At 52.2% G+C, this 14,757-nt stretch overlaps 1 protein-coding gene across 1 annotated transcript in view; it reads right to left on the bottom strand.

Annotated features, from left to right (window-relative positions):
• septin3 (septin 3) overlaps positions 1 to 14,757 on the bottom strand; it is a 53,151-nt gene that overhangs the window by 28,040 nt on the left and 10,354 nt on the right. The window contains exons 2-3 of the mRNA XM_080217303.1: positions 9,631 to 9,825; positions 3,345 to 3,473 (exon numbers count right to left, since the gene is read on the bottom strand). Coding sequence (XP_080073429.1) covers positions 3,345 to 3,473; positions 9,631 to 9,825 — 324 coding nt within the window. The remainder of the gene's footprint in view (positions 1 to 3,344; positions 3,474 to 9,630; positions 9,826 to 14,757) is intronic.

Genomic DNA, 14,757 nt, shown 5'->3' with positions numbered 1-14,757 from the left:
CAGGATAACACAGGCTGGAGTGTGTTACATACAGGATAACATAGGATGGAATGTGTTACATACAGGATAACGCAGGATGGAGTGTGTTACATACAGGATAATGCAGGATGGAGTGTGTTACATACAGGATAACGCAGGCTGGAGTGTGTTACATACAGGATAACGCAGGCTGGAGTGTGTTACATACAGGAAAACACAGGATGGAGTGTGTTACATACAGCATAACAAAGGATGGAATGTATTACATACAGGATAACACAGGCTGGAGTGTGTTACATACAGGATAACGCAGGATGGAATGTGTTACATACAGGATAACACAGGCTGGAGTGTGTTACATACAGGATAACGCAGGCTGGAGTGTGTTTCATACAGGATAACACAGGCTGGAGTGTGTTACATACAGGATAACATAGGATGGAATGTGTTACATACAGGATAACGCAGTATGGAGTGTGTTACATACAGGATAACGCAGGATGGAGTGTGTTACATACAGGATAACGCAGGCTGGAGTGTGTTACATACAGGATAACGCAAGATGGAGTGTGTTACATACAGGATAACACAGGATGGAGTGTGTTACATACAGCATAACACAGGATGGAATGTGTTACATGCAGGATAACACAGGCTGGAGTGTGTTACATACAGCATAACACAGGATGGAATGTGTTACATACAGGATAACACAGGCTGGAGTGTGTTACATACAGGATAACGCAGGATGGAGTGTGTTACATACAGGATAACACAGGCTGGAGTGTGTTACATACAGGATAACGCAGGCTGGAGTGTGTTACATACAGGATAACACAGGCTGGAGTGTGTTACATACAGGATAACGCAGGCTGGAGTGTGTTACATACAGGATAACGCAGGCTGGAGTGTGTTTCATACAGGATAACACAGGCTGGAGTGTGTTACATACAGGATAACATAGGATGGAATGTGTTACATACAGGATAACGCAGGAGGGAGTGTGTTACATACAGGATAACGCAGGATGGAGTGTGTTACATACAGGATAACGCAGGCTGGAGTGTGTTACATACAGGATAACGCAAGATGGAGTGTGTTACATACAGGATAACACAGGATGGAGTGTGTTACATACAGCATAACACAGGATGGAATGTGTTACATGCAGGATAACACAGGATGGAGTGTGTTACATACAGCATAACACAGGATGGAATGTGTTACATACAGGATAACACAGGCTGGAGTGTGTTACATACAGGATAACGCAGGATGGAGTGTGTTACATACAGGATAACACAGGCTGGAGTGTGTTACATACAGGATAACGCAGGCTGGAGTGTGTTACATACAGGATAACACAGGCTGGAGTGTGTTACATACAGGATAACGCAGGCTGGAGTGTGTTTCATACAGGATAACACAGGCTGGAGTGTGTTACATACAGGATAACATAGGATGGAATGTGTTACATACAGGATAACGCAGGATGGAGTGTGTTACATACAGGATAACGCAGGATGGAATGTATTACATACAGGATAACACAGGCTGGAGTGTGTTACATACAGGATAACGCAGGATGGAATGTGTTACATACAGGATAACGCAGGCTGGAGTGTGTTACATACAGGATAACGCAAGATGGAGTGTGTTACATACAGGATAACACAGGCTGGAGTGTGTTACATACAGGAAAACACAGGATGGAGTTTGTTACATACAGCATAACACAGGATGGAATGTGTTACATACAGGATAACACAGGCTGGAGTGTGTTACATACAGGATAACGCAGGCTGGAGTGTGTTACATACAGGATAACACAGGCTGGAGTGTGTTACATACAGGGTAACACAGGATGGAGTGTGTTACACACAGGATAACACAGGCTGGAGTGTGTTACATACAGGATAACGCAGGATGGAGTGTTTTACATACAGGATAACGCAGGCTGGAGTGTGTTACATACAGGATAACACAGGCTGGAGTGTGTTACATACAGGATAATGCAGGCTGGAGTGTGTTACATACAGGATAACACAGGCTGGAGTGTGTTACATACAGGATAACACAGGCTGGAGTGTGTTACATACAGGATAACGCAGGCTGGAGTGTGTTACATACAGGATAACACAGGCTGGAGTGTGTTACATACAGGGTAACACAGGCTGGAGTGTGTTACACACAGGATAACACAGGCTGGAGTGTGTTACATACAGGATAACGCAGGATGGAGTGTTTTACATACAGGATAACACAGGCTGGAGTGTGTTACACACAGGATAACACAGGCTGGAGTGTGTTACATACAGGATAACGCAGGATGGAGTGTGTTACATACAGGATAACACAGGCTGGAGTGTGTTACATACAGGATAACACAGGCTGGAGTGTGTTACATACAGGATAACACAGGCTGGAGTGTGTTACATACAGGATAACACAGGCTGGAGTGTGTTACATACAGGATAACACAGGCTGGAGTGTGTTACATACAGGATAACACAGGCTGGAGTGTGTTACATACAGGATAACACAGGCTGGAGTGTGTTACATACAGGATAACACAGGCTGGAGTGTGTTACATACAGGATAACACAGGCTGGAGTGTGTTACATACAGGATAACACAGGCTGGAGTGTGTTACATACAGGATAACACAGGCTGGAGTGTGTTACATACAGGATAACACAGGCTGGAGTGTGTTACATACAGGATAACACAGGCTGGAGTGTGTTACATACAGGATAACACAGGCTGGAGTGTGTTACATACAGGATAACGCAGGCTGGAGTGTGTTACATACAGGATAACACAGGCTGGATAACACACTCCATCCTGTGTTATCCTGTATGGAGTGTGGGAGGAAACCGGAGCACCCGGAGGAAACCCATGCAGACACGAGGAGAATGTGCAGTCTCCACACAGACAGTGACCCGAGCTGGGAATCGAACCCGGGTCCCTGGCGCCGTGAGGCAGTGGTGCTAACTCACTGTGCTACCCAAAAATCTTTCTCTACGCCCTAGCTACGACTGTAACGTTACACCCTGCGCTCTCTGTGAACGGTATGCTTTGTCTGTATAGCGCGCAAGAAACAATACTTTTCACTGTGTGTTAGCGCGTGTGGGAATAATAAATCAAATCAAAAAATAAGAGCAGGAGGAGGCCATTCAGCCCCTCGAGCCTGCTTCCCCAGTCTCTCTATGGCGGATCATCCGGCTCAGTGGAAAGAGGGAGATTTCCAGGGATTTTGCCAGGACGAGTGGGCCTGGGTTATAGGGCGTAGTCGGCCAGGTTTAGGGTGTGATTCCCGGGGACGGAGGGGAAAAGAGAACTGGGCAGTTTGTAAGTGACCTCACCGTGACCCACTGTGCGAATCTCCACCGTTTTCGGAACTTTCTCCTCGCGGTTTCTCCCGCACGATTTCCGGCTGACTTGGGATTTAAACAAGGTGTTAACCAGCGTCGATTTTCCCAAGCCACTCTGACCTGGGGGAACAGAGGCGGAGAGATGAGTATCTTATCGTGAAACCAAACTGCAAACTGGGAATCAGTTTGTCATTGGACGCGGGGATCAGGCTAACGGAATAAAATCACACAGCATGGAAACAGGCCCTTCGGCCCGACTGCTCTGTGCTGCCCTCCCAGCTCGTCTCATTGTCCAACTTTGGCCCATATCCCTCCAATCCTTCCCCATCCATGTACCAATCCAAATGCTTTTTAAATGTCGCCATTGTGCCTGCCTCAACCACTTACTCTGACAGCTCATTCCGTACGCACACCGTTCCGTACGCACACCGTTCCGTACGCACACCGTTCCGTACACACACCGTTCCATACGCACACCGTTCCGTACGCACACCGTTCCGTACACACACCGTTCCATACGCACACCGTTCCGTACGCACACCGTTCCGTACGCGCACCGTTCCGTACGCGCACCGTTCCGTACGCGCACCATTCCATACGCGCACCATTCCGTACGCACACCACCCTCTGCGTGAGGAGGTCGCCCCTCGGGTCCGTTCTAAACCTTTCTCCTCTGTAATAAGTCCCCCTCACCAAAATTCCTTTAGTTACAAGATCCAGCAACACTATACAGGGCGCTGTCAGTATGCAGAGCGCTCACAGTACACAGAACGATCGCAGTATACAGAGCGTTCTCAGTGTACAAAGCACTCTGAGTACGCAGAATGCTAACAGTATATAGAGTGCTCTCAGTATACAGAGCACTCGCAGTGTACAGAGTGCTCTCAGTGTACAGAGTGCTCTCAGTGTACAGAGTGCTCTCAGTGTACAGAGTGCTCTCAGTGTACAGAGCGCTCTCAGTGTACAGAGTGCTCTCAGTGTACAGAGTGCTCTCAGTGTACAGAGTGCTCTCAGTGTACAGAGTGCTCTCAGTGTACAGAGCACTCGCAGTGTACAGAGTGCTCTCAGTGTACAGAGTGCTGTCAGTGTACAGAGCACTCGCAGTGTACAGAGTGCCCTCAGTGTACAGAGTGCTCTCAGTGTACAGAGCGCTCTCAGTGTACAGAGCGCTCTCAGCGTACAGAGCGCCCTCAGTGTACAGAGCACCCTCAGTGTACAGAGCGCTCTCAGTGTACAGAGCGCCCTCAGCGTACAGAGCGCCCTCAGCGTACAGAGTGCTCTCAGTGTACAGAGCGCCCTCAGTGTACAGAGCGCCCTCAGTGTACAGAGCGCTCTCAGTGTACAGAGTGCTGTCAGTGTACAGAGCACTCGCAGTGTACAGAGTACTCTCAGTGTACAGAGCGCCCTCAGTGTACAGAGCGCCCTCAGTGTACAGAGCGCCCTCAGTGTACAGAGCGCTCTCAGTGTACAGAGTGCTCTCAGTGTACAGAGTGCTGTCAGTGTACAGAGCACTCGCAGTGTACAGAGCGCCCTCAGTGTACAGAGCGCCCTCAGTGTACAGAGCGCCCTCAGTGTACAGAGCGCCCTCAGTGTACAGAGCACCCTCAGTGTACAGAGCACTCGCAGTGTACAGAGCGCCCTCAGTGTACAGAGCGCCCTCAGTGTACAGAGCACCCTCAGTGTACACAGCGCTCTCAGTGTACAGAGCACCCTCAGTGTACACAGCGCTCTCAGTGTACAGAGCGCCCTCAGTGTACAGAGCGCCCTCAGTGTACAGAGCACCCTCAGTGTACACAACGCTCTCAGTGTACAGAGCACCCTCAGTGTACACAGCGCTCTCAGTGTACAGAGCGCCCTCAGTGTACAGAGCGCCCTCAGTGTACAGAGCGCCCTCAGTGTACAGAGCGCTCTCAGTGTACAGAGTGCTCTCAGTGTACAGAGCGCCCTCAGTGTACAGAGCGCTCTCAGTGTACAGAGTGCTCTCAGTGTACAGAGCGCCCTCAGTGTACAGAGCGCTCTCAGTGTACAGAGTGCTCTCAGTGTACAGAGCGCCCTCAGTGTACAGAGCGCTCTCAGCGTACAGAGCGCTCTCAGCGTACAGAGCGCCCTCAGCATACAGAGCACCCTCAGCGTACAGAGCGCTCTCAGCGTACAGAGCGCCCTCAGTGTACAGAGCGCTCTCAGCGTACAGAGCGCTCTCAGTGTACAGAGCGCCCTCAGCGTACAGAGCACCCTCAGCGTACAGAGCGCTCTCAGTGTACAGAGCGCCCTCAGTGTACAGAGCGCCCTCAGTGTACAGAGCACCCTCAGTGTACAGAGCACCCTCAGCGTACAGAGCGCCCTCAGCGTACAGAGCGCCCTCAGCGTACAGAGCACCCTCAGCGTACAGAGCGCTCTCAGCGTACAGAGCGCCCTCAGCGTACAGAGCGCCCTCAGTGTACAGAGCACCCTCAGTGTACAGAGCGCCCTCAGCGTACAGAGCACCCTCAGCGTACAGAGCGCTCTCAGCGTACAGAGCGCCCTCAGCGTACAGAGCGCTCTCAGCGTACAGAGCGCCCTCAGTGTACAGAGCGCTCTCAGCGTACAGAGCGCCCTCAGCGTACAGAGCACCCTCAGCGTACAGAGCGCTCTCAGTGTACAGAGCGCCCTCAGTGTACAGAGCGCCCTCAGTGTACAGAGCACCCTCAGTGTACAGAGCGCCCTCAGTGTACAGAGCGCCCTCAGTGTACACAGCGCTCTCAGTGTACAGAGCACCCTCAGTGTACAGGGCACCCTCAGTGTACAGGGCACCCTCAGTGTACACAGCGCTCTCAGTGTACAGGGCACCCTCAGTGTACAGGGCACCCTCAGTGTACACAGCGCCCTCAGTGTACAGGGCACCCTCAGTGTACAGAGCACCCTCAGCGTACAGAGCACCCTCAGTGCACAGTCTACACTCGGAGTGCCAGAGGAACTGACACTCTTGTTTCAGTACAGAGTATGGGGCTCCCTGATTGGACCATCACTTTGACCCTTCATCAGGCCAATCTCAATTGGCTGATTAAAATCATTACACCCTCTCACCTTAAACCAATCCCCTTTTGTTTTCAATTCCCCTGCCCTGGGAAAAAGGATGTACAAACATCGCTGTGCGAATATCCGATCTCTGCCCCTTATGTGTCCCCTGGTAACTGTGAGGTCATCCATTTTGGTCGGAATAACAGCAAAATGGATTATTGTTTAAATGGTAAAATATTGCAGCGTGCTGCTGTGCAGAGGGATCTGGGTGTCCTAGTGCAGGAATCGCAAGGAGTTGGTTTGCAGATGCAGCAGGTAATGAAGAAGGCAAATGGAATTTTATCCTTCATTGCCAGAGGGATGGAGTTTAAAAACAGTGAGGTTATGTTACAGCTGTATAAGGTGCTGGTGAGACCACACCTGGAGTTACTGTGTACAGTTTTGGTCTCCTTGCTTGAGAAAGGATATCCTGGCACTGGAGGGGGTGCAGAGGAGATTCACTAGGTTGATTCTGGAGTTGAGAGGGTTGGCTTATGAGGAGAGACTGAGTAGACTGGGGCTATACTCACTGGAATTGAGAAGAATGAGGGGAGATCTGATAGAAACATACAAGATTATGAAGGGAATAGATAAGATAGAAGCAGGGAAGTTGTTTCCACTGGTGGGTGAAACTAGAACTGGGGGGCATGGCTTCAAAATAAGGGGGAGCAGCTTTGGGATTGAGTTGAGGAGGAACTTCTTCACACAAAGGGTTGTGAATCTGTGGAATTCCCTGCCCAGTTGAGGCTCCCTCATTGAATGTTTTTAAGGCAAGGATGGATAAATTTTTGAACAGTAAAAAAATTAAGGGAGGAAACCCATGCAGACATGGGGAGAATGTGCAAATTCCACACAGTGACCCGAACTGGAAATCAAACCCGGGTCCCTTGTGCTGTGAGGCAGCAGTGCTAACCCACTGTGTCACCGTGCCCCCCGGGAATCGAACCCGGGTCCCTGACGCTGTGAGACAGCAGAGCTAACCCACTGTGTCACCGTGCCCCCCGGGAATCAAACCCGGGTCCCTGGCACTGTGAGACAGCAGTGCTAACCCACTGTGTCACCGTGCCCCCCGGGAATCAAACCCGGGTCCCTGGCACTGTGAGACAGCAGAGCTAACCCACTGTGTCACCGTGCCCCCAGGAATCGAACCCGGGTCCCTGGCGCTGTGAGACAGCAGAGCTAACCCACTGTGTCACCGTGCCCCCGGGAATCGAACCCGGGTCCCTGGCGCTGTGAGACAGCAGTGCTAACTCACTGTGTCACCGTGCCCCCCGGGAATCGAACCCGGGTCCCTGGCGCTGTGAGACAGCAGTGCTAACCCACTGTGTCACCGTGCCCCCCCCGGGAATCGAACCCGGGTCCCTGGCGCTGTGAGACAGCAGAGCTAACCCACTGTGTCACCGTGCCCCTGGGAATCGAACCCGGGTCCCTGGCGCTGTGAGACAGCAGTGCTAACTCACTGTGTCACCGTGCCCCCCGGGAATCGAACCCGGGTCCCTGGCACTGTGAGACAGCAGTGCTAACCCACTGTGTCACCGTGCCCCCCCCGGGAATCGAACCCGGGTCCCTGGCGCTGTGAGACAGCAGAGCTAACCCACTGTGTCACCGTGCCCCTGGGAATCGAACCCGGGTCCCTGGCGCTGTGAGACAGCAGTGCTAACCCACTGTGTCACCGTGCCCCCGGGAATCGAACCCGGGTCCCTGGCGCTGTGAGACAGCAGTGCTAACCCGCTGTGTCACCGTGCCCCCGGGAATCGAACCCGGGTCCCTGGCGCTGTGAGACAGCAGTGCTAACCCACTGTGTCACCGTGCCCCCCGGGAATCAAACCTGGGTCCCTGGCGCTGTGAGACAGCAGTGCTAACCCACTGTGTCACCGTGTCCCCTGGGAATCGAACCCGGGTCCCTGGCGCTGTGAGACAGCAGAGCGAACCCACTGTGTCACCGTGCCCCTGGGAATCGAACCCGGGTCCCTGGCGCTGTGAGACAGCAGTGCTAACCCACTGTGTCACCGTGCCCCCCGGGAATCGAACCCGGGTCCCTGGTGCTGTGAGACAGCAGTGCTAACCCACTGTGTCACCGTGCCCCCCGGGAATCGAACCCGGGTCCCTGGCGCTGTGAGACAGCAGTGCTAACCCACTGTGTCACCGTGCCCCCCGGGAATCGAACCTGGGTCCCTGGCGCTGTGAGGCAGCAGTGTTAACCCACTGTGTCACCGTGCCCCCGGGGAATCGAACCCGGGTCCCTGGCGCTGTGAGACAGCAGTGCTAACCCACTGTGTCACCGTGCCCCCGGGAATCGAACCCGGGTCCCTGGCGCTGTGAGACAGCAGTGCTAACCCACTGTGTCACTGGGAATCGAACCCGGGTCCCTGGCGCTGTGAGACAGCAGTGCTAACCCACTGTGTCACCGTGCCCCCGGGGAATCGAACCCAGGTCCCTGGCGCTGTGAGACAGCAGTGCTAACCCACTGTGTCACCGTGCCCCCTGGGAATCGAACCCGGGTCCCTGGCGCTGTGAGACAGCAGTGCTAACCCACTGTGTCACCGTGCCCCCTGGGAATCGAACCCGGGTCCCTGGCGCTGTGAGACAGCAGTGTTAACCCACTGTGTCGCCGTGTCCCCTGGGAATCGAACCCGGGTCCCTGGCGCTGTGAGACAGCAGTGTTAACCCACTGTGTCACCGTGCCCCCCGAGAATCGAACCTGGGTCCCTGGCGCTGTGAGACAGCAGTGTTAACCCACTGTGTCACCGTGCCCCCGGGAATCGAACCCGGGTCCCTGGCGCTGTGAGACAGCAGCGCTAACCCACTGTGTCACCGTGCCCCCCGAGAATCGAACCTGGGTCCCTGGCGCTGTGAGGCAGCAGCACTAACCCACTGTGTCACCGTGCCCCCGAGAATCGAACCCGGATCCCTGGCGCTGTGAGACAGCAGTGCTAACCCACTGTGTCACCGTGCCCCCCGAGAATCGAACCTGGGTCCCTGGCGCTGTGAGACAGCAGTGCTAACCCACTGTGTCACCGTGCCCCTGGGAATCGAACCCTGGTCCCTGGAGCTGTGAGACAGCAGTGTTAACCCACTGTGTCACCGTGCCCCCTGGGAATCGAACCCGGGTCCCTGGCGCTGTGAGACAGCAGTGCTAACCCACTGTGTCACCGTGCCCCCGGGAATCGAACCCGGGTCCCTGGCGCTGTGAGGCAGCAGCGCTAACCCACTGTGCGTTAAATATCACATTTAAACTCACCAACGACCATGATGTTAAAATCGAATCCGGTCTTCATTGTTTTCCTTCGCATCTGCTCAATGATAGTGTCAATCCCCACGTAGCCCAGTAACTGTGAGCCCACGGCCGAAGGCTTCATGGGAACAGCCGGTTTGGGCTTGGCTTCTGGAACCGTGTCCGACATCCCGGATCCCGATTTTTTCTCCTCTTCCAAACCTGAGTGAAGGAAAAGACGGTGGGAATTCCACATTTCCACAGGGTTTTGTCCACAATCCTGACTCTTCCACATTAATGGCCCCCGTCGGAACCAAATCCCGCTAGGCCTCAACGTCAAGATTCAAACCCATCCCGAGCCTCATCTCTGTGATTCCCCTCTCACCCATCGAGGTTTTATTGACACCCATAAGATGCTGTGGGACTTGAGAGGACGTTTTCCCTTCATTGTGTGTTTTGGAAGAAGGAGACGCGGTTGAAACATAAAGATGGGAGTTTCTCCTCTGGGTAGAGTGCAGGCCGCTATCACACCAACTCCCACCACCTCCTGCGTTCCAGACACTCTGTGTAATAAAACTTGCCTCGCACATCTCCTCTAAACTCTCCCCCACGCACCGTAAACCCTTGTCCCCTAGTACTTGACTTTTCTGCCCTAGGAACGAGCATCTGACTCTCCCCTCTGTCCGTGCCACTTGTAAACCCTTATCAGGTTACCCTCCTCAAACAACAAAGAACAACACAGCCCGGGAAACTGGACAGCACAGCACCGGTGAGGCCGTAGCTGGAGTACTGTGTGCAGTTTTGGTTGCCGCACTTACACAAGGATATTTTGGCCTTGGAGGGAGTGCAGAGGAGGTTTACTAGGCTGATACCGGAGTTGAGGGGGTTGGACTATGAAGAGAGACTAAATAGACTGGGTCTGTACTCGTTGGAGTTTAGAAGGATGAGGGGGGATCTTATAGAGACGTATAAGATAATGAAGGGGATGGATAGGGTAGAGGTAGAGAGATTCTTCCCGCTTAGAAAGGACAGCAGGACTAGAGGGCACAGCCTCAAGATACAGGGGCAGTTTAGAACAGAGTTGAGGAGGAACTTCTTCACTCAAAGGGTGGTGAATCTCTGGAATTCTCTGCCCGTTGAAGTGGTGGAGGCTGCCTCGCTAAATATATTTAAGTCACGGGTAGACAGGTTTCTGATAGACAGGGGAATTAAGGGTTATGGGGAGAAAGCGGGAAAGTGGAACTGATCCACTTCAGATCAGCCATGATCTTATTGAATGGCGGGGCAGGCTCGAAGGGCTAGATGGCCTACTCCTGCTCCTATTTCTTATGTTCTTATAGCTTGATCTTGGGATTGGACATAGCTCAGCACAACATTGAGGGCTGAAGGGCCTGTACTGTGCTGTAATGTTCTATCACAATAGCCTAATCCTGCTTTCTCCCCATAACCTTTGATCCCATTCGCCCCAAGTGCCATATCCAGTTGTCCCTTGGATACATTCAATGTTTTGGCATCAACTACTTCCTGTGGGACTGAATTCCACAGGCTCACCAGGTGAAGAAATGTCTCCTCATCTCCGTCCTAAATACAGGAAGGATGTGGAGGCTATTGAGAGGGTGCAGAGGAGATTTACAAGGATGTTGCCTGGATTGGGAGGCATGCCTTATGAGGATAGGTTGAGGGAGCTGGGACTCTTCTCCCTGGAGAGACGAAGGTTGAGAGGCGACCTGATAGAGGTTTATAAAATGTTGAGAGGAATAGATAGGGTGGATTCTCGGAGGCTATTTCCCAGGGCTGAAATGGTCGCTACGAGAGGACACAGGTTTAAGGTGCTGGGGAGCAGGTACAGAGGAGATGTCAGGGGTAAGTTTTTCACTCAGAGGGTGGTGAGTGAGTGGAATCGGCTGCCGTCGGTGGTGGTAGAGGCGAACTCGCTGGGGTCTTTTAAGAGACTTCTGGATGAGTACATGGGATTTAATGGGATTGAGAGTTATAGAGTATTGTGTACTTGGAGTATTGTGTGCAGTTCTGGTCCCCACATTACAGGAAGGATGTGGAGGCTTTGGAGAGGGTGCAGAGGAGGTTTACCAGGATGTTGCCTGGTATGGAGGGAAGGTCCTATGAGGAGAGACTGAGGGATTTGAGGTTGTTTTCGTTAGAAAGAAGGCGGCTAAGAGGGGATCTTATTGAAACATATAAGATGATTAGAGGTTTAGATAGGGTGGATAGTGATAGCCTTTTTCCTCGGATGGAGAAAGCTAGCACGAGGGGGCATGGCTTTAAATTAAGGGGCGGTAGATATAGGACGGATGTCAGGGGCAGGTTCTTTACCCAGAGGGTGGTGAGGGATTGGAATGCCCTGCCTGCTGCAGTTGTAGATGCGCCTAGTTTGGGGGCGTTTAAGAGATCCGTGGATAGGTTTATGGATGGAAAGGGATTGGTTTAGGTTAGAGGGTCATTGTTTTTTTAACTGGTCGGCGCAACATCGTGGGCCGAAGGGCCTGTTCTGCGCTGTAATGTTCTATGTTCTATGTAGATAGTTCTATGGCTTGGTAGGTTATGGATACGATCGGTGCAACTTGTGGGCCGAAGGGCCTGTTTGTGCTGTAGTGTTCTAAGTTCCAAATGGTCTACCCCGTCACTGCACCTCTCTCTGTCTCTTCATTCTCTTTTATTTAGATCTAATCTTTCACTCCCTCTCTTTATTTCCCCTTTTCTACCTAATCGGACCGAAATCCATTCCATTTTCTTCCTATCTGTTCTTCTAATTCTCCCTTTATTCTCTGATCCCTTTAGCTAAGCTGTTTACCAGCGTTCTACAAATGACCCGCTGACTCTGTTTTCAGCCTGAACTTGCGATGATGTTTGCGTGTTGGCCAGCGAGGGGGGAGTTCTCCGATATATGGGTCAAGGCCCCGGGGACGCGGCGAGTTCTCTCTTGGGTTGCTCACAGACAGGCTCTCGAGTGGGATAATTGACACTGGCTCAGTCGGCTGTGACAAAACGGAATGAACGAGAGGAGAAATCAGCCCGGAGCAGAGCCGCAAGAAACAATTTAGACCGACGGGAGAGAATTCATTTCCCCGGACAAGGATTCGCTTTCCCTGCGAGTGGGTGGGGGAGCGTTTGCTGGAACGTCGACAGCAGACAAGGCATTGCTGTGGGCTGGGAGACGGAGACGAGGGAAGGGACCCCCCCCACCCCCCTACCCCCACTCCCGATTTTATTGGCTGTGCTTTGCGTGTTGTTTTTCCAGCTCAGCGATAATTTACTCCGCTTCAGTTGCCAACTGGAGATGTCCAGCATTAGTCACGCGCTTTATGTAACCACAGCACACGGCTCAGCATGTTCTAGTCTCCCTCACCCATCGTACAGCAGCCTGCGTCCCCCGTGCATTACTCCCGAGCTGCTGAAATTCCCAAATTCCTCTCCCAAAGGACCGGAAGCCCGCAGTCTCAAGAGTGACGGCTGACGTCACCAGAGTCGTAGAGGTTTACAGCATGGAGACAGGCCCTTCGGCCCAATGCTACCCCTTGGTTTTTAACCACTGAGCCAGCTCCAGTTGCCCGCACATCCCTCTAAATCCAATCTTACTATCGGAACACTTTTTTACAAGACAGAATTGTACCCGCCTCTACTCCTGTAGCTCGTCCCAGCCACCCGTCTGCGTAAAGAACAGATCCTGTGTAAAGAATCTATTTCCCGTTCAAATAATAATTCGCCCTTTTATTTTTCCAGGCAAAATGGGTAACCGCGTACTCTTTTCCAGATTAAACTCCACCTGCCAGATTCTGGCCCATTCCCCTCGCCTGTCAATATCCATCGTAAATTTTTCTTAATCTCATCATCGAAACATGCTTTCCCACTATTTTTGTACCGTCAGCAAATTTCACTGGGTCACACTTTGTCCCTGCTCGTAGGTCATTGACGTAGACCGTAAACAGTTGTGGTTCGAGAACAGAACCCAACGGGACCCAAATGTGCGAGTGTGAGGTTATCCGCTTTGATTGAAATAATAGTAGGAGGGATTACTATTTAAAAGGGCGAAAAGCTGCAGCGTGCTACGGTGCAGAGGGACCTGGGCGTCCTTGTGCACGAGTCGCAGTCTGCAGGTGCAGCAGGTGATCAAGAAGGCGAATGGGATGCTGGCCTTCATAGCGAGGGGGATTGAATATAAAAGCAGGGAGGTCTTGCTGCAACTGTACAGGGCACTGGTGAGGCCGCAGCTGGAGTACTGTGTGCAGTTTTGGTCGCCGCACTTGCGCAAGGATATTTTGGCCTTGGAGGGAGTGCAGAGGAGGTTCACTAGGCTGATACCGGAGATGAGGGGGTTGGACTATGAGGAGAGGCTGAATAGACTGGGTCTGTACTCGTTGGAGTTTAGAAGGATGAGGGGGGATCTTATAGAGATGTATAAGATAATGAAGGGGATGGATAGGGTAGAGGTAGAGAGATTCTTCCCGCTTAGAAAGGATAGCAGGACTAGAGGGCACAGCCTCAAGATAAGGGGGGCAGTTTAGAACGGAGTTGAGGAGGAACTTCTTCACTCAAAGGGTGGTGAATCTCTGGAATTCTCTGCCCATTGAAGGGTGGAGGCTACCTTGCCAAATGTATTTACGTCACGGGTAGATAGGTTTCTGATAGACAGGGGAATTAAGGGTTATGGGGAGAGGGCGGGAAAGTAGAACTGATCCACTTCAGATCAGCCATGATCTTATTGAATGGCGGGGCAGGCTCGAAGGGCGAGATGGCCTACTCCTGCTCCTATTTCTTATGTTCTTACAACCCCACTGGATCGCCAACTGGAAAAGGACCCAACGCTCTGCTTTCTGTCAGTCAACCAATCCTCAATCCAAGCCACTACTCTATATCCAAACCCTTTGCGATCTAACCTTCTGGGTCAGTCTGTTGTGTGGCACCTTCTCAAATGCCTTCTGTGAGTCCAGATAGATAAAGGCAACAAGATTCCCGTTATCGGCTTCGCTGGTTATCTTCTCAAAGGTTTGTCGAAGGAGACTTGTCCTTCACAAAGCCCTGTTGACGCTGGTGAATTAAGCGTTGCTCTCCAGACGCACCGCACCCTTACTGGTTAACCCCAGCAACCTTCGAGCCACAGCGGACAAGCCCACTGGCCTACAGTTTCCCACTTTTTGT

The sequence above is a fragment of the Carcharhinus amblyrhynchos genome, chromosome 35 (genome assembly GCF_965287045.1).
Source record: "Carcharhinus amblyrhynchos chromosome 35, sCarAmb.v2.hapA, whole genome shotgun sequence".
Classification (NCBI taxonomy): domain Eukaryota; kingdom Metazoa; phylum Chordata; class Chondrichthyes; order Carcharhiniformes; family Carcharhinidae; genus Carcharhinus; species Carcharhinus amblyrhynchos.
This window is presented reverse-complemented; position numbering and strand designations above follow the sequence as displayed.